Source organism: Mercurialis annua, linkage group LG7 (assembly GCF_937616625.2).
Source record: "Mercurialis annua linkage group LG7, ddMerAnnu1.2, whole genome shotgun sequence".
In the NCBI taxonomy this organism is placed as follows: domain Eukaryota; kingdom Viridiplantae; phylum Streptophyta; class Magnoliopsida; order Malpighiales; family Euphorbiaceae; genus Mercurialis; species Mercurialis annua.
The window spans coordinates 162,322-190,022 of NC_065576.1; the positions used below are offsets into that span (position 1 = coordinate 162,322).

General features: G+C 33.1%; 4 protein-coding genes and 1 non-coding gene across 13 annotated transcripts; all 5 read right to left on the reverse strand.

Moving 5' to 3' along the window:
• Positions 1 to 7,046: 7,046 nt before the first annotated feature.
• On the reverse strand, positions 7,047 to 11,343 carry LOC126655136 (uncharacterized). Of its 7 annotated transcripts, none has more exons than XR_007632942.2 (8): positions 11,129 to 11,343; positions 9,452 to 11,037; positions 8,714 to 9,374; positions 8,551 to 8,634; positions 8,389 to 8,464; positions 7,958 to 8,274; positions 7,450 to 7,884; positions 7,047 to 7,302 (listed from the first exon to the last, which is right to left on the reverse strand). XR_007632942.2 is itself a non-coding variant. In XM_050349139.2 (8 exons), exons 3-8 carry the CDS (start codon positions 10,834 to 10,836, stop codon positions 7,636 to 7,638), a joined length of 2,772 nt encoding a protein of 923 aa, XP_050205096.1. In that variant the 5' UTR covers positions 10,837 to 10,849; positions 10,976 to 11,037; positions 11,129 to 11,343; the 3' UTR covers positions 7,316 to 7,635. The 7 variants fall into 7 exon arrangements, 6 of the variants coding, with proteins under 6 accessions (XP_050205096.1, XP_050205093.1, XP_050205095.1 ...); XM_050349139.2 differs by lacking the exon at positions 7,047 to 7,302 and having other exon boundaries at positions 7,316 to 7,884; positions 9,452 to 10,849; positions 10,976 to 11,037; XM_050349136.2 differs by lacking the exon at positions 7,047 to 7,302 and having other exon boundaries at positions 7,316 to 7,884; positions 9,452 to 10,854; positions 10,976 to 11,037.
• A 5,535-nt stretch (positions 11,344 to 16,878) lies between these two features.
• On the reverse strand, positions 16,879 to 19,673 carry LOC126657790 (haloacid dehalogenase-like hydrolase domain-containing protein At4g39970). Its single transcript, XM_050352565.2, has 10 exons — positions 19,286 to 19,673; positions 19,065 to 19,203; positions 18,793 to 18,843; positions 18,470 to 18,544; positions 18,346 to 18,379; positions 18,024 to 18,079; positions 17,823 to 17,882; positions 17,440 to 17,499; positions 17,284 to 17,330; positions 16,879 to 17,184 (listed from the first exon to the last, which is right to left on the reverse strand). The coding sequence occupies exons 1-10, from the start codon at positions 19,588 to 19,590 to the stop codon at positions 17,136 to 17,138; spliced, it is 876 nt and encodes a 291-aa protein (XP_050208522.2). The 5' UTR covers positions 19,591 to 19,673; the 3' UTR covers positions 16,879 to 17,135.
• A 1,535-nt stretch (positions 19,674 to 21,208) lies between these two features.
• On the reverse strand, positions 21,209 to 24,219 carry LOC126657791 (psbP domain-containing protein 2, chloroplastic). The gene is made up of 6 exons (XM_050352566.2): positions 23,907 to 24,219; positions 23,680 to 23,773; positions 23,581 to 23,597; positions 23,077 to 23,266; positions 22,842 to 22,997; positions 21,209 to 21,629 (listed from the first exon to the last, which is right to left on the reverse strand). The coding sequence occupies exons 1-6, from the start codon at positions 24,104 to 24,106 to the stop codon at positions 21,372 to 21,374; spliced, it is 915 nt and encodes a 304-aa protein (XP_050208523.1). The 5' UTR covers positions 24,107 to 24,219; the 3' UTR covers positions 21,209 to 21,371.
• A 69-nt stretch (positions 24,220 to 24,288) lies between these two features.
• LOC126657793 (mediator of RNA polymerase II transcription subunit 18) lies at positions 24,289 to 27,077 on the reverse strand. 3 transcript variants are annotated; one of them, XM_050352567.2, is made up of 6 exons: positions 26,946 to 27,077; positions 26,534 to 26,616; positions 25,644 to 25,743; positions 25,402 to 25,459; positions 24,954 to 25,310; positions 24,289 to 24,750 (listed from the first exon to the last, which is right to left on the reverse strand). In XM_050352567.2, the coding sequence occupies exons 2-6, from the start codon at positions 26,567 to 26,569 to the stop codon at positions 24,648 to 24,650; spliced, it is 654 nt and encodes a 217-aa protein (XP_050208524.1). In that variant the 5' UTR covers positions 26,570 to 26,616; positions 26,946 to 27,077; the 3' UTR covers positions 24,289 to 24,647. The 3 variants fall into 3 exon arrangements, with proteins under 3 accessions (XP_050208524.1, XP_050208526.1, XP_050208525.1); XM_050352569.2 differs by having other exon boundaries at positions 26,534 to 26,605; positions 26,946 to 27,073; XM_050352568.2 differs by lacking the exon at positions 26,946 to 27,077 and adding an exon at positions 26,732 to 26,926.
• Positions 26,311 to 26,409, reverse strand: LOC126658948 (small nucleolar RNA Z103). Its single transcript, XR_007634513.1, has one exon. It is a non-coding gene; the product is annotated as a small nucleolar RNA Z103 (small nucleolar RNA).
• Positions 27,078 to 27,701: the final 624 nt, after the last annotated feature.

A 27,701-nucleotide genomic window follows, 5' to 3' on the forward strand; every position in this document is an offset into this window, starting at 1 on the left:
GAACATTTAGTGTAAATGTGTATGTATATATATATATATATATATATATATATATATATATATATATATATATATATATATATATATATATATATATATATATATATATATATATATATATATGTTATAAATGTGATTGCTTCCGTGATTAAATATTATTTGTTAATTATTGCGAAAAAATAATAGTGATTTAAGGCTTGCTACGGGTTATGGAGCTACCACTCCCGTTCCCTAGCGCCGGTTGCGGCTCAATATTTTGGGTCGTGACATCAATAAACCATTATTTTATAGAACATAATTTATGCAAAGCTAAAGTTGCTGAGAATAGTTATTTCGCTAGTGAATATGTTTCTTGTTAGCATTTAAATTACTGCAAAAACAAAAAAACATCACACTATCCAATATACAAAAGCCATTATTAGAATTTAATTAATGAAAGATAATTGTTTTAATTGAAAAACATAAGTACTTTAAAGTTATACGGATTAGTATGTAATATGTACTTTAGATAGATACAAATTTGTTTTTAAATGAGTTGAAATTTCAATTAAAAATAAAATTGTAAGAAGTAGTACAAAAAAAAGTGGAAACTCATAGTAATATTTTATTTTGTGGGAATTAATGAGAAAATTTTATTTGGAGAGAATTAATTTTTTTGAGAGAAAAAAAAGAAGATAATTCTCACCAAATATCTTTTAGTAACAACTTTTAAAACTTAAATAAGTGATTTATCTAAGTTGGGAACTAATGAGAATGCTCCTTTGGTCCTCTCAATTATATAACTACTAGTCGTAAACCCGCGCATTTGCGCGGAATTAAATTGATATATATTTTATATATTAGCCGTACTAAAAAAATAATTTTAACAAAAAAAAATTCTTTTAGATTTTATAATTCATATACTTTTTACTTCGGATTTGAAATTTTATACTTGACATTTTTTTTATTTTCTTGTAAATTTATATTTAATTGTTTTTTATAATGACTTGTGGATTGAGAACCATAATTTTAATTTTTTATAATATTCATCAAATCTTCTTACGTGATATGATTTATTTGCAATTTTTAATAAAATTTATATTCCTTTGTGATTATAAAATGCGTGTTTAATTACCACAGTTGGATATTTGTTTCTTATTTATAAACCTACTTTAAACTATAAAGTTTTTGTACTCTTTTACAGCAAAAAGTATTTATAAATTGGGTTAATTCCTAAAAAAATCATGAACTTTACACGAAGTTTCATTTTAATCATGAACTTTAAAAGTTGTCATTTAAAGGCACGAACTTTCATTTTGTTTCAAATCTATCGCCAAAGTAAAATCCGGTGTATTTTATCGAACCAAAAATTCCTAATCCTATATACTCTAACTAAAAGATAATAAGATTTAATGTCGATTTATAATTTGAGTCTTTCATTAATGGTTTATTGAAGAATTTAGTCAACAAAAATACACTGAAATGATAGATTTGAAATAAAATGAAAGTTTGTGCCTTTAAATGACAACTTTTAAAGGTCATGATTAAAATGAAACTTCGTGTAAAGTTCGTGATTTTTTTAGGAATTAACCCTTATAAATTTCAATAATAAACTTTAACATATTTATGTTTAGCTATTCTATATTTTAGTAGTACATCATATTAATTTTTTTTTAATATTGTATATAAATTTATAAAAAAAATCAAGATTCTAATATAATTAAAATTGTATTTTTTTTTTATTTATTTATTACATAACAATCATTATATATAGAGAGAATAAAATAACTCAAACTTGTGAATTAAACTTAATTATAAAATTAAAATATAAAGTATACAATTTAAACCTATAAAAAATATAGCTTACTTTTAACTCTTTTATTCTATACAAATAAAATAATTTTTTTAATAAACAATATGATATTTATTTAATTAAAATTATTTTTAAATTTTTTAAATAAATATATTGGATTAGTTTATAAAAAAATTATATTTTTGACTATTTAATCCATTTTTATAAATTCATAAATCAAGTTAGTCTTTTTATTTGTTTATTTAAGTGAGAAAATTTTTGCTTATTTTTTTTAAAAAAGGTTCTCATAACAAAGTTCTATCTAATGAAAATTAATGAATTTTTTTTATATAAATCTATGAGAAATTTTTAGGTAGACCGAGTCTACCATATTATTCATGGACTAAACCACTCATAGTATAACACCTGCCTACCATCAAGTGAAAAAAAAGGTCAAATAGTCTATAAACATGAATTAAGCATATTCAGCACACAAAAAACTTATCTGTCCAAAAATACTAAAAGAATTACTAATGAAGAATTACCAAATATCAAAGCACGTGAATTGATAAATCATTCGGCTACTAAGTTTATTGTAAAAACATAAAATCGGTAAAATTTTGATAACTACTGGTACATATAACTTTAACATGAGGCCTCCAATTTCTTAATTTGGATTTTACCAAATAATAAACTAAACATATTAGCATATTTGCAGTTTTCATTTTTTGCAAAATAAATAAGATTGCAAAAAGAATATATGTTATATAAATTTTATAAATTCATTGTCAAAACCCAAAGCCTACCTTATTCAACTGCCAGAGAACCCTAGACATCAATATTAATTTTCTCTTTCAAAGGCTCATAGCATTATTGCTTCACAAAAATATTAGCAGAATAAATCAGAACAAACAAATAACAAAATTATAATTCTAAATTACAAAAGGTTCTATAGTATGATAATCCAATCATTATTATGTCTTTAAGAACACATAATTATTGAGGTGCGAAATTGAGGATCATATATTACAAAGACTAATGTTAGGAGACACCCTTGAAGTTTAATAATGATGCAACCATATATAATTTGTTCTAGTTGACAGATCAAAATTGAAAGTCTGCAAAAAAAAAATCAAAACAATAGCTAATTAGAAACCTTAAACTATAAAAGATACCTAACGATGTGTATTGGAGCATAACCTTTCAACAATTTGGCCGGGTCAGAATTAGGTATTAATCATGGGAAATTGATGGTCATCATATAGGAAGTTGATATGAAGAGTTTTATTTTGTCAAAACTTCTCATTAATTGGGCTATCTTATTGTAACAAATTCTATCAATGAAAAAATCGATGTAAATCAAAAGTGATTTACAAAATTTAAAAGTGATAATGTTAATATTAATGAATAGATTTTTATATAGATAAATAAATTTTAATTAAAATAAATATTTTTATAAAGGTGGGAACTCGCCAAAATGCTCTATTTTGCGAGAATGAATGAGAGAGTTTCGTTGGTCCTCTCAATTATATAATACTAGTCGTAAACCCCGCGCATTTGCGCGAAATCTAATTAATGATTGTTTTTTAAAATCAAATTCATATAAATAATATTTCGTAGCTTATAAACTAATGAAACAATATAGAATAAATCTACTCAAAACATTAATTATTTCAAAATATTGAATATTTATATTTTATATTTTTATAAAAAAAATTTATGGATATTCTATCTTTACATTTCTAATCAAACCGAGTCGTTTTGCTTTTATAAGTAAAATTGATGTTTATTTTTATTATAGTTGATAACTACATAAGCAAAGGCCGCATGCTTATTTTTTTCTTATAACATTTTTTTAATTACGTACTAATTATTTTGCAAAAATATATATTAATAATTTCAAAATAGAGTAATTGTTAAAGCATACATATTTTTAGCAATGATACATTTTTGTATCATATCATCATATTGACTTTTTTGTTGTCACATTTAAATATACAAAGAAATTCAAAAGTTAATTTTTTTTATATATAATTTAATTTTAAAACGATGCTATTTAAACATGAATCAACTTGGAGGTTTGATATTGATTCTATATATGAAGAAAACTATACTCTTTAACCAATGATACCGATATTAATACTTTTAGATTTATTTTTTTTTCACATTATGTTTTAAATTTGAATTAACAATTGCAAATAAAAGTTGAGCTGCTGTTTTTATTTAAATTTATAAAAGTTAATAACTGAAGATGATTATTACTAAAAAAAATCTCAATTAGTTCGTTTGAATATATTCATAAATTGTCTTTTAATATCTTTTTTGATGAAACTCAATATATTATTAAGAATTCATTAATTACCATATTTTAAGGATTAGTTCTTATTTTCCGATTTAACTGAGACCTATAAAGATAGGTCGCTCCATGTGATATAATTCCTAAACACTTTACAAATTCTTCAGTTATTCATAAAAAAAAAAACTCTTTAGTTGAATACATTCATCAATTTGATATCATAAACAATCATTCATTATATATCTAATGTAAGGAAAAAATCAATTCATAAGAAGCTTCTCCATTATTTCCACAATTTCTTTCTTCCATCATTATTACTATCAAAATATAAACACCAGTACAAAAGAGGCATACTTCTCATCAACGCATACTTCTCATCTGTTTACATGGTGATGTTCTTCTTAATCATGTAATTAACAACCAAATTATAGTAAATTTTATTAAGTATTCATTAATCACATCATGTAATCTAAATTTATCAATAAAATTGATTTATAATAATTAAAGAACCCACAATAAAAAAGAAACAATTAAAAAAAAGAAGCAACTCATGGGTCTTTATTTTAGTACAAACAGTATATCTATGCATCATTTTCTTGAATCTTTAATTAAAGAAACATCAATACATACATAGCAATCAATAATAATTTAATATACATACACGAACTTTTAAGAAATCAGCTACAGTAAAAAAAAGCTGAGGAAAAAAAAAGATTTAACAATAATTGGTGATACAAATTGTTCAACGACAGTGGGAGGTTGGGCTAGCATAGGAGGCTTGGCAAGGTCTCTCTTCAACAGAAGCAGGTGAAACATTGCGGAAGCTTTTAAAAAAGAAGAGTTTGTAAACAATTTGTATATACTATTTCTATCATTATATTTATTTGTATTTGTGTTTTACACAATGACTTAGACATATATTTAGAATTATTGATTAACTCATCTCAAATATATTATAAAGATAAAAAAAACTAATTAAAAAAATTATGATTAAATATAATGTTTTAAAAAAAATGGGAACTGATAAAAAATTACATTTGTTGTGATTTACAAAATTTAAAAGTGATAATGTTAATATTAATAAATAGATTTTTATATAGATAAAGAAATTTATTATAAATTAAATAAATCACTATACAATTTAATTAAAATAAGTATTTTTATAAAGGTGGGAACTCGCCAAAATGCTCTATTTTGCGAGAATGAATGAGAGAGTTTCGTTGGTCCTCTCAATTATATAATATATAGATATAGATATAGATATAGATTTCATTAAGTAGTTCATCCCAATAAACTCACTGTAACCTTAATTAACTTAGGTTTAATTATTTAAAAAATCCTCACCTTGAACTTTTTTTTCATTTATACTCTGACCTTGTAAAAAAATCATTTGTACCCAGTTTTGTATTTTTAAGTTTCATCTCTACGCAATACAAAAATATAATTGACAATTTAATGAATTAAATGATGAAAAAAATTAAAAACAGTTAAATAAAAAGTTTTATCATACATCTAATTAGTATATAAATATAAATTAAAGAATTATTTTAAAAAAAAATTCAAGTGAAAAGAGACAATTTTAGTACTTTTGGGTAGAGATGAAACCTAAAAATCCAAAATTGGGTATAAATGACTGTTTTACAAAGTCGGGTATAAACGAAAAAAAGTTCAAGATGAGATTTTTTTAAATAATTAAGCCATTAACTTATTATAAATGCAAACCTTTTATTTTCCCGGTCTTTCTTTCTCCATCATTATTTTCTGTTGCTTTATGACCAGTGGTGAAGCCACATTAGGGAGTAGGCGGTTAATTGACATCTTTTTCCAAAAATATTACATTAATCTATTATATTAATCAATCTAAATTATACATATTGGACTTAATTTCAATATATATTGACCATTTTATTCTTTTATTTTATACTAAAGTATAAATTTTGCCCCCCTTTAAAATAGTTTTTGGCTTTGCCCTGTTTATGACTCTTCTTCTACCAACTAACTTTCTTTTCTATTAGCCCACTATAATATAATATTTTTGAACAAAGGGTCAACGCACCCCCTAAACTTGTGTCACGGGGTCATCTAACCCAATTTATACTTTTTTGAGCAACTAACCCCAAAACTCTTCATTTTCGGGTCAAGTAACCCATAATTGTATTTTTAAAACGCGTAAAATACAAATCGGAGGTGAGAGATGCAAAAAAAGTAATTAGATACTTCCCTAATTAATGCGATATAATTATCTTAAATCTGTTTTTTAAAATAAAAATATAAATTATGGGGTTATTTGACCCATAAATGAAGAGTTTTGGGGTTAATTGCTCAAAAAAGTATAAATTGGGTTAAATGACCCCGTGTCACAAGTTCAGGGGGTGCGTTGACCCTTTGTTCTAATATTTGAACAAAGGGTCAACGCACCCCCTAAACTTGTGTCACGGGGTCATCTAACCCAATTTATACTTTTTTGAGCAACTAACCCCAAAACTCTTCATTTTCGGGTCAAGTAACCCATAATTGTATTTTTAAAATTATGGGTCAAGTAACCCATAGATCCACAACTCGTCACCGTTTTAACGGCAGCTTTACGATATAAAATACCTTTGTTATTGTTGGTTATGAGATTTCTGTACTTTTCAATATTTTGAGCGTAAAAAAATCAAGAAAAAACGTAAAGAAGAAGGGAGGAAGAAGACTGGTGTATTTTGGTAAGAGGATAAGCGCGTCTGTATTACTGAGATTAAATATGGATTTGGTCGTGGCTGATCTAATTTCCTCTATATTTTGTGTCATTTGGGCTACGGTAGTAGCAGCAGCGTTATGATGCTATTGAGTTATCTAAATCAATCTACCGGAAGAGAACATGAGAGCATAAATATAAATGCAGGCACTTTTGCATATACTCACGCTTACTATAACTTTTTACACTGGACAGGAAGGGAACATGAGAGTATTTGTGAGTTAAACTTGAAAGACAGCAGCTCAAAATGACAAGGTAGGCGTTTGTATGGCTTAACAATAGCATTCAAAACAGTACAAAAGGCCATGTTTACAGTGACAGAGATGTAGGAAAGAGATAATACAACCCTAGTCCCTAGCCACTACACTCTCAACAGAAACCCATAAACATTGAGTTTGCATAATGTTCTGGATCCCTAATATACAACAGCCTTCTTGCTGGAGCTGGAAGTGCCAATCCAGAAATGTCCCTAATATCTTTGTTGTTGGGGTTAATAATCTGAACAATTACATTACTGAAATTAGATACAGGAATTTCTTATATTCACATAATACAATTACACAAATAACAAACTTTTCTTCTGGTTGTATAGTACACAACATAAGCTTAAGTTAACAATAAGCTGAGGTGTTTCACCAAACTTACCACACAAACTAAACAAGCAGCCTTGGTTTTCGTCTTCTGCAGTCAACCACTTGTATATATATACTCACAACATCAGAGGTAACAACAATTTTTACAGTAATCCACTCCACTAATATTTTACTAACATTCACTAGAGATTAGTAAAAAGGTTTTTCCTTTCAGACAATACCACTCGTTTACCTACATTTAATCACTCATATTATCATCAAAAAAGTTGTCATTCTCATCCTCCTCCTCCTCCTCTTCCTCGTCCTCATCATCCTCAGTTGTGCCGCCGCCATTACTTGGATTAACATCCAAAGCTTCAACATCAGCTGTAGTCACTGGCTCAGGAGTAGTAGTTCCCTTCTGATGATCCAGAATTCCATCATAATCCAACAAATCATTCTCACCTCCCTCTTCATACATCTCTCCATTTTCATCGTAAAGGATTTCCTATCACAAAAGGAATTCATGTCACTACTTGTCAAAACTATTATTATACTAACCACTAATCATCAAAAGCTACCTCATCTGCTTGAAACGAATGTTTCTCTTCTTCCACAATCCAGTCATTTAGCAAGCGTTCCGCCGACACGCCATCCAGGGACATTGAGCTGCCAGATCTTTTCCTCAATTGGCGTTCTCTAAGTCGCAGGTTGTAATGAACAAATACTAGGTCATCTAATTTTTTCTGAGCAAAACGGTTCTGTCTCTGACCATGGATCTGATCATATGTGCTCCAGGAATGGTCACAACCAGATGAGGAACATGTCTGACTCAACACACGCACAGCTATTTGTTGCAGATCTAAGCAGCTTATTCCATGTTGTTGCCACCATGCAGCTGATATGATCATATAAACACAGCAGTCCCAAAACCACAGTTGATATTACAAGAGATGATTACATTTAAGTTTCTCAATGACTGAAATCCTAACGTGTCAATCTAATGGATCACCTGGGTCAAGCTCTGTTCTTGTGCTAACTGCCAATTCAGTTCCAAAATCGCCTTTTGCAGAATTATAATCAGAAATCTGAAATATTAAGTGACAGCATAATTAAATTGACGAGCATTTGGTGATTGAAATAGATGCATAAACTCCGACCAAGAAGTTCTTACCTGCTTGGATGCGGAAATCTTTCTCAGATTGTCTGGCTCCAGCCGATGTATGCATTCATTTAGTCCACGCATTACCTCTGAGTGCTGCAATTACATATGGTCTCTTAACCAGCAGGGAAAAAAAATTAAGAAATCTGAAGTATATGAATTACCATTCTCTTACCGCCAAAAAATCAGAACGATATCTATATGATGGATTCAGGAAGTATGCGGCCATGTACAACGGGTGGTGCAACCATGAGTTCCACTGATTCTCAAGTACTTTCCAGAATGGTCCATACTTACGTCCATCATCTCCATGAATGGATTTGATTTCAAGTTTTGCCCTACAGATGTCATTGTACAAGTATGGCATTGATGGATTTTCATCACTATGTACCTTTTGAAGCACTTGAATCACCGGGTCTACTGATTTACAAACATATTGCACCTTCTTCCAAAATGTAGCATTTGCTACCATTTTTTCTACCTCCTTTCCCTCATCTGATTTGGAGTACCTAGAGGAAGTCCATTTACTTGATTGGAACATTCTTCTTAAACTAGTCCTGTGATCCAGCAAGCTCTGCAAAGTTGCAAAGCTAGATGCCCATCGAGTAGCAGATGGCCTCAGAAGTTCCTGCCCCTGTGTAAATTCTTTCATAAGATTTAGCAACCAGATACAGTTGTAAATAAGTTTTGTTATCCTTTGGCCTTTCACCATACACTCTTCTACACTTTTGATCTTATGAAAATCTTCAAGGATTTGGTCAATACAATGCACGGCACACGGCGTCCAGAATAAATTGCTTCTCTTCTCCTGAAGCATCTTCCCAGCAGCCTTATAACTGGGAGTATTCTCAGTGATTACCTACAGATAAAAAAACAAGAGAAGGTGGAAAATGAAAGTTAGCCATTATCATACCACTTCGTATGGCGAGCTCCCAGAGGATTTGAATGAGCAGAGTTGGCTTCTACCTGCACTATATTTTCTTCACCCATCTCTTCCACCACTTTATCCAATAGCCTGAACAGGCTTAAAGCGTCTTCTAGCATATTACTGGCATCGACTGAAGCAACAAAGTACATACCATTGGGGCAAGAAACTAAGAGATTGATCAATGTCCTACCTTCATTATCCATCCAACTATCAGCCATTATAGAGCAACCAGTGATTGCCCAGGCAGCCTTGTGCTCAAATAGATTGTTTCGGATAGTTGCAATTTCCTCCTGTAAAAAGCGGCCAGATATCACATGGCTCTGAGGACCAACAAAACCATGTCCGTACTGGCCAACCAATTCCAGCATCTTATGGAAGTACAGTGAGTTTGCAGCTTGTAATGGAATTCCTGCATGGTAAAAGAACTTGCAAATTGCAGAAATTACTTCCTTGCGTGATTTCCTATTGGACCTAGTTTTGACCTTTAATTGCCTGCAAGAAGTTGTCATTAGACTATTTGGCACATTAAGGAAAACAGAATCCAACCTTGACTTTTTGAGTAAGGGTTCCGATCCATTGCTGGAAGATACCCCCTTGTAAGTCGTTCTCAAATCCTTGGCCGATCTTTTATCACCAAGTACCAGTCTTTCCTTGCTCATATGAAGAGGGGCATCGTGTTCTTGCTCATATTCTTCATCTTCATTATCGGATTGCTTGTAGAAAGTAGATAAAAGCTTGGTCTCAGGCTGTCTAGGTCGCCTGCCAGTACGGTGCCACTTCATGTTTTCTTTAATTTTGAGGTATACTTCCTCCGGGGCATTTTTACATGGTGCTACTTCTCCAGGAATTCGAGCTATATGCTGTTTAAATCGGTTAATACCTCCACTAACCACTTTCTCGCAATAATTACATTTAACCTTTTTCTTCCTCTCATCTTGTGCAACACCATGTTCCCATCCAGGATCAACATAACCCAGTGATCGCACTTGTGCCGAATTTACAGCCAAACTAGCATCACCTATTAACTGTTTCCCTTTGCTTCTGAAGCCAGCATGCTCTTCTTCATCGTCGTACGGGTAATGAAAATAAGCATGCCCATCATCTTGAGAGTGTTTAGCTTTTCTGATGGAACGGCTTCCCTCCAAATTGTCTTTCATTCGAAGGTAAACTTCGTCGGGAGCCTTGTCACAGTAAGTGACCTCGCCGGAGACTCTAGCCAAATGTTGCTTTAACCTGTATATACCACCACTAACTACCTTCCCACAATAGTTACATTTGACCTTTTTCTTCCTCTCATCTTGTGCAACACCATGGTCCCATCCAGGATCAACAGTCGCAGAGGTGCGAAGTGGAGCCATTGGTTCAACCATTAATTAAAGAAAGCTGCTCTGCAATCAGAGTAAGTTTTTGGGAATTAAAGAGTGCAGCTTTAGAAGTGAAAGCTACTGTTTTTTTTTCTTTTTATAATTGGGGAAGGGGAGAGCCTGTGGAAGTAATAGAACCCACCACCTTGGCAAAATGCTACCAAGCGCTTATACCATTTGACCTAGAGCTCTTTGGTGAAATGCAAGCTAGTATATACAGATGAAAACAATCAGAAAACAAAAAATGCATTTGAGTTGAAGATAAACATATATTAATAAAAAGAAAATAGAAACTTACGAAAGAGCACGAAAATTGTCCTTAATTTGACCATGGATCTGCTCCAACAGAGGGCTCATCATCAGCAACTCCAGTGAGTTTGAGTTGGGTGTTTCCGGTGAACAAGCAGCCGGCCAGAGAGTGAATTGGCTGAACCTGAGAGAATCGGTAGATTAGGGCAAATTGAGAAGAGGAAAATAATTAATTTTAGGGTCAAAATTGGGTTTTGATAAATTAAACGAAATTTTCGACAGCGAATGTTCTTTTTTAACTCTATACTAATATGCATTTCAACCCCTGAACTTGGCACAAAATATCAAATAAGTCCAAGTTTGTTAAAGTGGATCAGATTACCCCATAAGTTGACAAAAACGTATCAGATCTTCCCTCTCCCACTCTCACCTCCAAAAGTGAACACACTCTTCAGTCTTAGATAGTTAAAAGGTTAAAATAGTACTTAATATGTATTTTATTCACAAAATTGACATATTATTATTTTAAAAATGTATTATTTTTATAATTTCAAAAGTTTAAAATCATGTCAATTTTAATTAAAAAATGAGAACCATTTTTAACTTTAAGCCATTAAATTACCGGGGAAAAAATTATGACCACCCCTTGATCGAAGCCATCGTATCAATTTTAATTGCACTTTTTATGTGAATTTTTTTGAATTTTTTGCCATTTCTTGGGACTTTTACTATATTATTATACATCCTAAATAATAATAGCCTAATATCTTAATTGAAAACAACAAGTTTAGCCATCAATTTGACTATTATTGCTACAAACAATGCAATTTGAATATTATTGCCCAAAAAAATGCAATTTGGATATTATTGTAAAAATTAAAAGGTTTGGATATAATTGCAACAACTCGTAAAGGTTTGGATTTTTTTTACCATTAGTCCTAAACTCAATGCTGACTTAAGCATCGGAGAGTTAACCGGACTACCACCGTCCAATTAATTATCTACCTTGTTTTGCAGGTTTAATCATCGTTAAGAAGGCAGACTTCATCAATACATAAAAAAAATTATTAATTTGCACATAAATGAAATTATATACTTTGTTAATTATATCAACTACAATTACATATTTATTTCAATGAAAGTTATATAATTTTTTTTAAACATAAGTAATTATTTTTATAAAATGTAATATAAATTATTTATATATTTATATTTATAACTCTTTTTATTTTAGACGAAATTACATAGTTTTGACCTAAATAAAAGGAGACAATATTTTAATGAAGAAAAAAACTAAGCCACGATGACATAATTCTCATTTTATTTCATATGTTGTTTTTATTAATTAAGAAAGTTTGAATTTTGTTGGTTTGCACAAATATATTTCTATTTTATTAATACATTCTTTTACTCTATGAAGCACTTGTTTATTAGAAATGCTTCTTTTACTCTATGAAGCACTTGTTTATTAGAAATGCGTTTTAACCTAGGCAATGTCTTTTTCACTTGGTGTAAAGCATTTGAACCAAAAAAAAAATATAGAAGTATATGGTTAATATGTTGGTTATTATCTTTGCCAAGATGTTTATTTTCTTATTTTTTTTGTTATATATTTATTTGTGACATTTCAGGAAACCAATAATAATAAAACAAATTGCGGGTAAAAAACTAAAAAGATTAACAAAAAGAAAAGGGAAATTGGTAAACAAGAAAACCTATCTCCCATGGCAGAGCCGACTGTAGCAACCCTTCCCCTCCAAACAACCAGAAACGTTCAAGGTGAGGCGGTTTCTCTACGCCGAGATCATCCAGCGGTGATTACTATGAAAACTATCTTGAAAACTGGTTTTTCGATGATATTGAGAAACTATTCGCCAAGTTTGACAATACTGGCAAGGTAACTCTAGCTCTGTTGAAATTTAAGAACAATAATGAGATGGAAAATAACACTGATTTTCTTATTCATTTACAATAACACATCATAGCCTTTTATAGGCAATTTCCTAACAATAAAATCTGAATAAACTACTAAAATATTTTAACCTAGAGATAATAGGAATATCTTAAATAGAATATTGACTTATTTTAAATTCAAATAACAACTAAAAATCTAATTTTTAATTATTTCTAACAAGCTCATAGAAGAAACTGATTGCAAAGGAAGTTTGGATTCCTCAGACCTGTTGATGACAATCAGATTGACAGAGTTTTAAAGAAATTGAATCTGTTTTTATCAGACCGTGTAGAGTGAGAGCGTTTCGTGCTAGATACCCTAAACATGCCTTTTCACCTCCCATGCAACGTGCAGACACTCGATCGGCAGCTCCAGTAATTCCCTTTGAACGACCTGCTTCTCCAAGGATTATACAATCTCTTGATGCCCGTGATTCTAGATCGTATGTTGAGGTTGTCAGTATTAAACCCCTGATTTTTGATTCTCCAAAGCCTTCAACAGATAACAAACGTAATGTTATGATTGTCTTTGTCACCAATATGAATAAACTATTGTATATTCATGACTTGATAAAAGATCTAGAAGTGATTTTTGCATCAATATCTTTCCTTGGAGGTTTGCTAGTTCTGATTCATTTTCATGATGAGAATTATTTATCCCGGTTCAGAAGCAGCTTTAATAGTTTAGGATCACTCTTTTCATCTATTATTCCATGGGAAGATTACAAACCGACGGAAAAGCTATCTATAGCTGGTGTTCCAATTTTGGCATAGTCCGAGGAGTTATTTCTTTTCGTTGGCAATAGCTTGGGAAACGCAATTTCTATTCATCTTTCAGTTTTAACCAAAGATCTTATGGATTCAGGATGTGTCCTCATCTCAGCAGGTTTTGCTCGCATTGAATGCACTATTCCAATCACGATTGATAGAGAGCCATTGCCTTATTCATGCACACGAAACTGAATTTCCAGTAATTACTAGCAGCTCCTTTGTCGAATTCTTGGATTCAAAAACAACAACTGATACAATATCAGCTGCATCTTCACTTGTAGTCTTCTTTGATGACTCAAATGGAAAACGAACAAGAACAGTGATGGTTCCTTCGCCAGTTCTTGATACGTACTTTCTCACCCCGGACCTTAGGAACATTTCACAACGAAAAACAAGAACAACCAACTCCCCTTCCACAGATATCACATTTATCAAAGACACCTACAAACCGAATTCCAAAGAAACAGATCCTGAAGTTGCTAAGACATTTGAGATTGGTGTGAAGTTAGCCCTTTTTTGAAGAGCAATAGGAACAACAAATTGATCCTCAGATGAGGAACTGATTACAAAAGGAAATGGGAATAATTCTTTTAATCACTCTTTAGTGATTTTACCAAGGTCATTCATCATTTTTTATGTCGAGCTCACTTAAGTTTGTTACTTGAAATTGTCGAGGTGGTATTAGTCCTTTTCATAAACAACATTCTATTCGTTCTCTTGTTTCTCAAAATAATTTGGCTATTATTGGATTGATTGAAACTAAAAAAGAATAACTTGATGTCTTTTTGGTGAGGAAGATTTGGCCAAATTTAAATTTCCATTACTGCTATTCGGTTTCGATGGGTGCTTTTGAGGGTTTAGCTTGTTTTTGGAATACCAGCTTACTATCTCCTACAAGGATTGTAACAAAAAAAAATGGACTGTCTTAGACTTTAAATGGTTCTCGCTTCTGACCAGATTTGTTCTCATCTATGCTTCTAATTGCCCTTTTGAGAGGTCAATTTCATGGGCTGCTATTCTTCCCGAACTTGAAGGTAATCGGTTATATTTCATCTCGGAAGACTTCAATGAAATTCTTGAACCTTCTGAAAGGAGCAACTGTGTTTCGTTTTCTCATTCTATGACAGCTTTTGCAAAATTCATAAATGATGCTAAGCTTCCAGACCTTCCTCTTCATGGGCGTTCTTCAAATGGCAGAATAGACTTTCAAAGTCTATAAAATTGATAGGTGTCTTATCTTCCCAAAGCTTTTGGAACGCTGGCCAAATATTAAACTCCAAGCTCTTCCTAGCTCTTATTCGGATCACGCTGCGATTCTTCTATCATTAGTTGCTAAAATTGACTGGGGTCCTAAACTTTTTCGCTCTTTAAACGTCTGGTGGGATCATCCAGATTTTCAGTCCTTTTTAGAAAATTGTTGGCATTCTCTTCGAGAACATTCTTCTTTGGCTATGAAACTGCGAGAGCTTCATAAAATGATTTCTACTCGGAACAAATTTACATTTGGAAATCTGAATGTTAGAATTGCATCAGTCAAGAACAGTATATCTGATATTGAAACAATAGAGAGTTGTCAGACCATGACTTCAATGCCCTTTCTTCATTCCAAAGTGAGTTGCACGGTCTCATTAAACAATTGGAGTCTACTTGCACAAGTCTCGGTTGAATTGGAATCTTCTAGGCGATAAGAATACCTCTGTTTTCAGTTGGCGGCCTCCATCCATGCTAGAAATAATCTGATCTCAGAGATTATAATTGGTGATATTTGTTATAAGCAGCCGTTGGACATAAAGACCAGGATAAGTGCTTATTATCGTAATCTTTACAAGAGAGATTATCCGGCTATTTTTTCGCTGAACTCACTGCCATTTCAGACCTTGAATTCGGCCCAAGCTGCTGAGCTGACTGCGGGTTTTGATTTGGATGAACTCTCATCGGTTGTAAGGTTATTTGATGATAATAAGGCAACGAGCCTAGACGGCTTCAATATCATTTTTTACAAGCGTGCATGGCAGCTAATGAAAGATGATATTTTGCGGCAGGTGCGATTTTTCCATAACTCGGGCACTTTTCCATAGTTAAATTTCTTAAAAATTTAGTCAATAGAATTAACTGAATATTTTCACTTATGTATTTTAATAATTATTCTTTATATTTTTAATCGCATTAACCGCCTTTTGGTCAGTTCTATTTTATGTTTTAAAATTTTTGATTGATTTGGTTGATTCAATAAGTTCAGTTAAAGATATAAAGTTACTCGATTAATTTAGGCCAAATGTTGTAAAAAGGCCAAACCTTTCACAAAAGTTTCACAAAAGTCCTAACCTTTTAATTTTGTCGATTTTGGCCAAAAACTGATTATTTGGTTTCACAAAAGTCCTGACCTTTCAATTTTGTCGATTTTGGCCAAAATGGATTATTTTATTTCACAAAAGTCCTGACCTTTCAATATTTAGCATGCCACATATGCGTCACATAGGCGCCACATAGGCAAATTGAAATCAATTTGAGAGTTGGCCACAATTGAAATTAAATAATTTATTTTTGGCCAAAATCGACAAAATTGAAAGGTCAGGACTTTTGTGAAATTTTTATGAAAGGTTTGGCCTTTTTAAGACATTTGACCATTAATTTACTTTTGATAAAAATGGTTTATTTTAAATCGGACAAAGGTCAACGCACCTCCTGAACTTGTGACACGGGGTCATCTAACCCAATGTATATTTTTTTAAGCAACTAACCCCAAAACTTTTCATTTTTGGGTCAAATAACCCATAATTTATATTTTTATTTCAAAAAAATAGATTTAGGATAATTATATCGCAACAATTAGGGAAGTATTTAATTATTTTTTTACATCTCTCACCTCCGATTTATATTTTATGCGTTTTAAAAATGGGGTTATTTGATCAAAAAATGAAGAGTTTTGGGGTTAATTGCTCAAAAAAATATAAAATGGATTTGATGACCCCGTGTCACAAGTTCAGGGGGCGAGTTGACCCTTTGTTCATTTTAAATCCAACCGACCGTTTGTTAACCGCTACTAAGGTAGGCATATTATGAAAAGTTCAGACATCGGTACAATCCCTCCTCATAATTTCTATACATTCATAACTGCTCCTAAAATTAAATAAATACAGAATCGGCAGATTTCCTTTTATGAGTTTCTGTTTTCTTCTCAAGGATAAACACATGAATTATTGGATTTTCCTTTCTTCTTTGATTGCAAAAAAGAAATTAATACCTTTGAATGACGGTTTAATATGCAACAGCTGAAATTTAACAAAGCCGCATAATTCTTGTCATTTTTTCGCCAGCAATATGCGGGATTTCTAACTGGCAGCGACGGTATTTTGAAGCAAGAATTCCAAGTCTTTTAATCTGCAGAAATGGTAAAAATCATATGAACTGAAAATTCAGGAAAAAGGGATGTTGGAATGTTATATGTGTTATACCACAAAAACTTAATGTATGCCCTACCTGACGTTACTCAGATCCGGATAAATTGCTAAGGAATCTGTAAAATCCTGAATGCATTACAATCTCAAAGTTAATTTGAATAGATCAAATAAATGCAAGAATGAAAGAAATTTGTAAATTATGATAGCTATGGACTAATGGAGGGAAAGCAAAAACCTGGTCAGCTGTTGATGAAGTATATGTAATCACGCATGACATTCCAGCTTTAGTTGCAGCCTACATACATGAAGTTTTCTTTATAGCTTTTTTGGACTTCAATCATTTATAATTGGCCTGATTTGAAAGATTTAGTTTCAAATATAGCCCAATTGCATACTTTAATAAGGTGAAATATTTAAACAAAGAAATAGGTCAAGTCTTCTCAAAATGCAAAATGGCTAAACAGAACTTCAGATTTCTGCAGATTGAAACAGGACTATTACTTGCATGCTAACTTAGTTTGTTTTTCACTCTTCTACGAACCCTACCTTTCAAAATTGAAAAATCGACAAAACTATTTCCTGCATTTGAAAGCAAACAAAAATTTCAATTATTTCTACCTGTAGTCCAATAACGCTATCCTCCACCACCAAACAATCTTTCTCCGATACGCCTAGCATCTGCATGAAATGCAGTTTACTTTCATAAATTGAACTTTCTTTAGTCTTTTATTTTCTCTTCAATTATATATTTTTCCTGTTCTCTTTTTTTTCCTGGTTTTACATGCATATATTATGATTCCACATGTTGATGTTAACTACCTTGGAAGCTGTCACATAAATTGATGGATCAGGCTTCTTTTCCTTCACATCATCACCTGCAAGTATAAAACAAGGGGATAAGCCTGTAAAGTTTAATTAATTATCCAAAAGGATTGAAATTAAAATCTCTGAATTAGAATTTTGTTTCTACTTAAATTCCAATTCTTTGTGATACCAAACATGTCCTTGGGTAACTGCATGTATATATGCTAATCCATGATCCGCAGAGAAGAAAAAAATCGAAAAGGAATTGCATCTCACATAGAAGAGTGCTAATGGAGTAAAACTAAGACAAACTACATTACAAAGGCGGTCAATATACCTGCAAGGAAGCAGTCAAGACCTTGAAACCGCTCCTATGTCAAGGTAAAAACAAGAAATGAATAAAAAAAATATACAAGTGAGAATACTGATTGTGATTCTATGATGTTAAAAGATGGACTCACCAATCCTATAAGGTTTTCAAGACATAGTATAACTGAACTTTTAGTTGCTGCAGAGCAAACAGCTAGCTTTTTTCCCTATAACAAGCAAGCAGAATAGCTGAAAAAACATGACAAATGTATTCTCAAATTCAATTGTCATATAACAAATGGAAGAAAACTAATAAGGATCGAATATCTAATAATCATGCAGTAAATGCATAGAGATGTTCTGAGAATCGACCTTAGTTAGCAATCAAGCTAGTGATGATTGCATAATAACTAATGCACCATGGAGAACTCGTCACATTTATAAAATAAAATATTGCAAATTGTGATGGTCTTACAGCAGCCTTGGCCTCATCCATCAACCGCAGGACTCCAGGTCGAGGTTGCACCTACTCGAAACAGTTATCATGAACATTGTCAGCAACTAGCCATCAATGTTACATGAAAACGGAAGCATTAAAGCGTAAAATGCTGAAATGAGTAAAGCGATAAAGATAGGTTATAAATATTAAGTTTTGAAATTTCAAAAGCATTTTAGGAAAGTAAATGAAAAGCCGAAAGGTGCTGCAGCACATCGGAGGAAACAGAAAAGATGAGAATGCTTGCTTACTGTTCCAGATTTGATAATTTCTTTATATCTTTCAGTTTTCCAGTCCTGAAGAGTATCGATTAACTGGGCACGGCTCTCATCGTCCTGAGGAGAAGTCCGGAATACTGTTGAAGAAGGCCAACCGTGCTCCTTGAAGTACCTTTAAATTAAAGAATAAGGAAAAGAAAAAGAAAAAAGAAAACTGAACATAAATGAAATAAGAGTGAAAAGTAATAAAGAACCATCGCATTTTGGGTTTGCCGCCGCCAATTTGGTTCTGGAGAACATCGTAGAAGTCAGGAGACCAGTTGAGAGTTTGGGAAGGGGAGCAAGAGACGCTGAAATGAGCAAAAGCGTCATTGTAAGCTTGGCGATGGAGATGCTCTGATTCTAGAATGACTCCATCGCAGTCGAATATGAGAGCTTCCAGAGAAGCGGAAACAGAGACACAAAGAGAGGGACGACGATGTGTTTGTTTGTTCTTTCGGAAATGGAGAGTCTGGGAGAGGACGTTGAAAGAACTTGCAAAAGCTAGAGCGGACGCCATGCCTCTCTCTTCTTCAGATGCCTCGCGTGCTTCTCTGGCCACTCGCTTTGCCTTTAGCTTCAAATGATAACAACCGTTGTTGTGTTAGTGTCATAAGTGCAAAATACAAACAGAAAATGAGAAAAATTTGGAATACGTTCTTCAAATTTTAGTAATTATTGCAAACAACCCCTTAGTAAGGTTAAAAGACTCCAATACCGTTTTATCAAATTCACCAATACCTTCTTCTCTCACTTAACTAATATTAATTGATTTCATCAAAACGTTAAATTATTCAATTTAAAGTTTAATTTGATCTCCAAATTTATTTTTCCTTCATAAAATCACTAAAATCAAGTTAGTTTTAAAAAATAATTTATAATTATCCATAGAGTTATCATTATTATTATTCAAAAAAAAAAAATTCTTACAAATGTTAAAAAGCGATAATGTCATAAAAATTCACAAACTTTACATGTTTTCTCAATTTAATCAGGTTCTTTAAAACTTCTCATAAAAACAAGCCAACTTTCATTTTTTTTCCCAAATCCATATACGGTGTTGACGTGTCACTCATTCATTGGTGTAATTGTTGAGGTGTCAAGTCTTTTTTTTCTTCGACCGTCTATATACTTCACCAAAAACAAACCCAGACGGACCTATTCTTGATGAAGAACAGATCAACCTCGTTCTTCATTCAAGAACAAACCCAAGCGGGTCTATTCTTGATGAAGAGCGGGTTCTATTCTTCATTCAAAAACAAACCCACTAGGGCTATTCCTTGGTGAAAGAGATGGTCGGCTAGAAAAAATTCCGGCCATGGAGGCGGCGGCAGGAGGGTTGTGGTGGCCGGAGAGTAGTGGGTGGTGGGTGGCGGTTAGGGGTGAAGTGACTTGGTTAGATTTAATTGAATTGGATTTGATTGAGTTGGGTTGTAATTTTAAAAAGAAAAATTGATTGAGTTTTTGGAAGCATTCCGTTTTTTGGACTTTTTAGTGACACTTGACATGGGGACAAGTGTTTTAGGTCTGACATTTAAAGATTGCCGCCACGTCACTATTTTTGGAAAAAAAATCGCTAATTTTGGACTCGGGGGTTTAGCAAGCGTCACCACAAAAATCAGAGGATTTAGTGGATTTAGTGATGAATAAAGGGTCAACGCGCCCCCTGAACTTGTGACATGGAGTCATCTAATCCGATTTGTACTTTTTTGAGCAATTAACCCCAAAAGTCTTTATTTTTGGGTCAAATAATCTCATAATTTATATTTTTATTTCAAAAAATAGATTTAGAATAATTATATCGCAACAATTAGGGAAGTATTTAATTACTTTTTTGCATCCCTCACCTCCAATTTGTATTTTACGCATTTTAAAAATACAATTATAGGGTTGTTTGATCAAAAAATGAAGAGTTATGGGATTAATTGCTCAAAAAAGTATAAATTGAGTTAGATGACCATGTGTCACAAATTTAGGGGGTGCGTTGACCCTTTGTTCATTTAGTGATTGTTTTTAAACATAAAGGGGGTTTAGTAATTGCACATCCACTGTGCTTATTTACACCAAAAGGAAATAAAAAAAAGGTTACTTCCTTTTCCAAACCTCACTGTTCTATTATATCAATGACAAGCACAAAATTGTCGTAATCAGTAGATAAAGATAATGTAAAATGAAACAGAAACCAACCATTCACATGTAATACTCCAGTCGCTTTAAACCAGCACAGACTGCTGATTTATCTTGATAAAAATATAATTCAGGATTGGCATAAAACAGTTACCTTAAAGCATGCACGACGAGTCATGTCGTATATGGTATATCAAATGAATGAAGCACTTTTTCCAATACCATTCTTGTACTGGTGTTCATAGGACTCTCTCGTGTGTCTGAGTGCGTGATGTTTAGGAGGTAAAGCTTCTTGGAGGCCACAAATGCAGCGGAGAAGATCCTCTTCATTCCTCCTCTAGTACTGTCAACTATATATTCAAACTCGTATACTTGTACTCCATGGCTTGATCGCTCAGCCAATGCAATTACCTCTGCCTCCTTTGTACTTTCCTGTAAAAGAAGACAATTTATATATCGCTCCACAACTTTGAACTTATCTTGAAATTAATTGTCCAGATTCTCAATTCTTCCCTACTAGAATTAATATTTTGTTAAGAAATCAATGACATGTATCCAGAAAATAGCAGGTCACAAAGAGCACAACAAGTAGTCCATGGACGTAAACTTTAAATTTCATACACTTGGCTCATAGGATAGGACCGGGAAAAAAATGTATTCTTTTGAGGTTCTTATACTCATTATGCCTGGCATTGAATAGGTTGGATATACTCATTATATCAAGGTCTTAAATCAATGATGAGCTCTATTAGGTGTCTACAAAGACACTTAAATTGGACCGAACCTTTTGCTATTGTTCTCTTGTTTCCTAGAAGTCAGGGAGTAAGACATCTTTTCAATAAATCTTTTTATCACGTATTTTATCCCTGCTCACTCAGTCGCATATTGGTTCAAAGATCTATAAGAGGAGACTGGATTAGGGTCAAAGAGTAAGGAAGAATCAGTTTGTCATCCCCTGTGTTCACCCTGATAAGAAAAACCCAATACTGAATCACTGGCTTAATATTATCTATCATTCGTAAACAGGAGAGATTCTTTCAATTTGAAAAAATAAAGCATCAAATCCAAGTCCTCTAACTATCTGAAGAAAGCTCTTCTTTTTTTCCTTTAGTCTTAGGGGAGAGTTGGCCTTGAACTCGAGACCTAGTGCGAGTGCCAAAGAACTCTTTCTATTCTAGTAAAGCCTAATAAGTTTCATCCTTATATTTCATTGTCAATGTATTCCTCATTTCACAAAGGCAGACAAGTACGATTGTCGTTCCTGTCAATGACATAATCGGATGTCAAATAAGCTGCTGCAAAGCTTCCAGAGCAGTGAATCACCAGCCAAGGCGAGAATGGAGATAAATTTAAGGATTCAGCGGACCCTTGACTTAAAACTAAGTAGCACAAAAGTCGATCTCTATTGTAAAGCAACTATATGATTTAAAGGTGAGATTGTCTCAAGTCTTTAAGACATTAACTTATGCAAATCACAGCATCTGCTGACTCAAAATTGAAGAAGTCGTACACTCCCTTGAATACACCAAAGATACACCATAGACGGAGTATTGCAACAACACCTTTGATCTCTTAAGCACTCAAATTGTCCAGAAATTCAACGAGTAGGCAAAATAAAGTTCATTAAAAGAGAGAGATATAAACCTTGCGCTTTTCAGCTTGGATAAGCTTGTCGGCAACGAACTGAGGAGTTCCAAACTCAGCAAGGGTGGTGAGACGAACTGGGTTCACCACAACCCCAATAGTGTTACTTTTCTTATCTACATCTTCAAACAGCACAGTTGCTCCTGCTTTATCCACCTAATTACACAACTTCCAATTCACGGAAACACTGATAAGCTTAAAATTTAAATAAAGAAGAGGCCTAGATTTCATGCACCTTCAGATAAGAAGACGGTCTTAGAAAAGTGAAGCCTTCCGTAGCATCCGTGTAGGTCTCAAGCTCCTCCATCTCTATAGCTAAAATGGTCTTCGGAGTAGTAAATACAGACCCATTAACAAGTAATGCAAGAACCGCGAGGTGTAGTTGTCTCTTGCTCCAAGAGAATGCCACTGCTGCTTCGTTTTTACTAGGAAAAGAAGGCATTGGATTTGAATGCAGAAGTTTGGAGAAAAGGGAAGATACTATGTTGCTGAAAAGGAGATCTACTTGATAAAAATAATGTTTTTGACAAGGATAAATTATAAATAAATTTCGGAGTTTCACATGTGTTGCTGGAAAGTAGAATAAACCCCGAAACATATGACTTGACAAGTTTCTCTACAACATAAGTAGTCATTCAATAAAATTAATTGCAAATTAAGAAGTGAATGCAAGAGCATATGGGAATGTAGAAATACACAATGCTTGCTTACAGATCCAGATTTGATAATTTCTTTGTACCTTTCAGTTTCCGAATCCTAACAACAAAAACAACGGAAATAGCTCCTTAAATTAAAAAAGATGAAAGAAATATTAATTAATAACTAAGAGATGAGAGACCTGAAGAGTATCGATTAACTCAGCACGGCTGTCATCATCCCGAGGAGGCTTCTGGACTACTGTTGAAGAAGGCCAACCATGCTCCTTGAAGTACCTTTACACAAACCAAATTAAAGAATAAGCAAAAACAAAACAAAAGAAAATTTAAAAATGCAAGGAAGTTGGTAGCCGAAATTCAATTATTTCAAGAATAGATGAAGTAATGGTGAAAAGTGAGTAAGAAGCACCGCATGTTAGGTTTTCCACCGCCAGTATGGTTCTGGAGAACATCATAGAAAGAAACACTTGGACGATGGAGCTGTTCTGATTCTAGAATTACTCGGTCGCAGTCGACACAAAGATGTGTTTGTTTAGAGGAAAAGTTCTTTGAGGAGCTGAAAGAAGGAGAAGGAAACGGATTGGAATGAGAGACTAGCATTGACGCCATCAAACTTCAAAACGCTGAGCTTTTTCTTAACTAATCCTCGCGTGCTTCTCTGGCCACTCGCTTTGGCTCAGCTTCAAATGGGACGTTCATTTGTGATTAACATCATTAAAATTTAAAACTGTTTCTTCAAATTTTATCATCCAGCATCCATCTTTCCCCATAATTTTAGCATAATTTTTAGCTTCAATAAAATGTAGTATCAATTAACTGCAAACTACAACTTCAATACAAATGGCCAAATTTCGGACCTAGGCTAATTATATTCCCAAGCTCACATCACATAAAAGTAAAGTACAATACAAGGTAAAAATAAGCCCAAAAAACACTTCACTCGTCGTTGCCCCACATAATGCATCCCAAGAAACAACTCCAACCTTAAAAAAAATCCTCAGGTTTTGACTTGTTATCACATTTATCCACCCATGAGAAGCAATCCCTTTCTACACAGATGCAGGGTTAAGAATAAATAAGAATCGTGCTAATCCATAGTTTCCGTTGCCAATACAATTATCCCTCAATATCAAGCACTGTTACATCGCCGCTACAAAGTTGTGCCTCCACCATCTGACATAAGAGATGCAGCTGCAGCAGCGGCAGTTGGAACAACCCCTGTTGAAACACCGGGTTTTGACAAATGCAGAAGCCTGCAAAATTCATCCCAGTGCTAATTATTAGAATACCATGTTGTCCAAGTTCTTTAGCATTCTATAAATATCAGAAGAAAATGAAAAGAATATATCATTTATAGTGCATACATAATCTTATTTATCATCTCAATTGTGTTTTATGCTTTGATTCTATGCTTGATCATGAAAATTTGAATTTGCATCTAAGATCATAAACTTACGGAGCAAGATATTCACAGAAGGATGATACTGCAGCAGCAACTTCAGAATAATTTTCAGGTATTGCAGGCGCTGTTACTTCAACAAGCTGTATGCCCGGAGTTACTGGCACAGCCTCGTCAGTTGCATGTACTCTAGTCATCTTGTTAACAGAAGACACCTTAACAGTTATCCGAGCACCTCTTTGGAAATGGAATGCAAACCCCACTCTCAGCAACTCATGGTCCAATTTGTAGCCCAGGGCATAAAATAAGCGAAGCACGTTCTTGCTTGCTTTGCTTTCCACCATAGTCCTCACCAGGACAGAGATTTGATCAGCCCCAGAACCCCTCATTGCACCTCCAACATGTTTAACAGTCCTACAGGATAAAATGCTTCTAATAAGCAAATGCAAAAGCAGTAATGGACTTCTACCATTCAAAAACAAGGTATGAGCAACCGATACCTTACCAAGCAGGTTCTGGCTGCTCAAGGTCGCACAAAAGTCGAACCTCTGAAGAAACAAGACCTGAAAATGAAAGTCAAGCAGGGAATCTCAATGAGTGAACGATAACTCATGCCAGCAAAAAAATTGAGCTTAGCAGCCATAAAACCAAAATGTTTAATCTCGCTTATAAAAGATGTTTAAGAATTTCCACTTTGTGCGAGTTCAAGAAAAGTTGTAAATCACTGCCCAAATTTGGGCTACTTACCAAGATTAGGACCACTTTTCAGACAGAACTCATGAATCCTTAGGCGCGCTCTCTGAACACCACAAAGACCTTGAAGAAGAATCTCAAGGGCCTCAACATGCTGCAAGGCCACACATGTCAGCCAGCTTTAAATTACGTCACTAGCTCAGTGGAAAAATCCAAATATCAAATAATGCATCATAAAACAACCTGTGATAGAAACCCAAGATAGAACATACATTTGCAAACTCTCATATCTCAATATGCACTCACCAAATAATCAAATTTCAGAGTTTAAACACTATTTTGACGGGAAAAGAAAAAAGAATGATATGAAAAATTGAGATAACACATGAATGTATAAAATATCATTGAAGAAATATAAAAAAGAGTGTTTTGCGAGTTGAGATGATTGTATTACAAGTGCCTTTAATATCTTAATTTACAAAAGAGCACATGCATGCGAGGTTAGCACGAAACAGAGATAAGAAACTGAAAAGCGCAAATTGCAAATTTCTTGACTCTAAACAGCCACTTGAGAAATTTGTAAGCATATATACTACATATAACCAAATTTGTAATCAAAACTATTACTACAAAGTAACGATAATTTGCATATTATAATAAGAAGTGTTAGCAAACCACGAAAGGAACTTGATAAACTTGGTGTGTATATATATATATATATATGGATCCGATTTGTCACTTAAATTCTCATAAGAAAAAAAGGGTGCACAGTTTATTGAGCATCAATCATTTGGGGAAATCAAATAATCATTATTGCCATGCCTAACAAATTCTAATGTCCATCGCCTCAAACTCAACGCAAAACTAAACATATAAACACAGCGAAACCTCACAAGTAATTAAAATAAAAATAAAAATTAAGAAAGAAAATTGGAAAGGAGTACCTGGGTCTCAATGATCCCCTGTACCACACACTCCATTGTGATTCTCTTTCTTTCAAAGTAAAGAAAGAATTCCTAGCATTTCTCTATGAAATGTCAGCAAGATAAATATAATTAATCTCTACATATCTAATGCAAAATTATTCACATAAGCTCGTAGCCAGATTTTTTTCTTTAAAACAATTAATATGATTAACTTACTTATCATAAAAACAAATTGTTTTTAAGTAATTGTGTTCCTTTCGCTCATAATTGTGTCGTCAAGGTGAATGGAACGGATACAAGGTCGGATTGGTTATCGTTTCTTTCTTTTTTTCATTCGCCATTATATAGAACTGGAAACCCTAGAGCTCGTATCCAGAATAGTTTCTTTAAAAAATAAATACATGAGAAGAAACAAGAACTGAAGGAGTACCTGAAAATCTGTAAATTTCGCAGTCTTCTTCCTCAATTTTTAACAACCATTGCTGGCTTTGAGATTTTATTAGGTTTAGGGTTTTTGTGGCCTTTCAGCTAATTTTTTTTTTGTCAAAATGGTAATTGACTCTTAAAATCTCAATTGTTAGTTGGTAGTTATCGAGGCGCGATTGAACCCACAACCTTTTAAGAGTAATCTACATAAATCCCTTAAAAGTGCTCTCTGATTATATTTTTACCTAAGATTTTTCTTTTTGGCAAAAATCTCCCAATTAAATAAAAAAAAATTCATAAATCACTCATACCCCAAAATAAACTAATTTTACAATGAAATAGGACAACTTTATCCTTTATATGCCAATACATGAGACAGAAGAACAAAACTCAGCAAATAAAAAAATGGCGATGCAATTAGAACTCAGATGACAAACAGCGGTGGTCCGGCGGCGGTCTGGCAATTGGAACTCAGATGACTGAAACAACTTTACTGATGGATTTGACGTCGTTTTGAAGCGGATAACAAATTTATGAGCGATGCGATTTACTAGTAGATTTTATCTGGTGATTGCATATGTTCGTATGTGATGAACCTAACTAACGAACCCATCTCCGGCGAGGAGATGGCGAGTCTGTTCGTGTTTTTCTACTCCCATTCTTATCATGCATGCGATGCAAAACATGAAGCTAAAGGTTACTATTGCTTCTGTAACAAAAATCAATGGTTTTCATAACTTTCATTTGAAGTAGCTTTTTT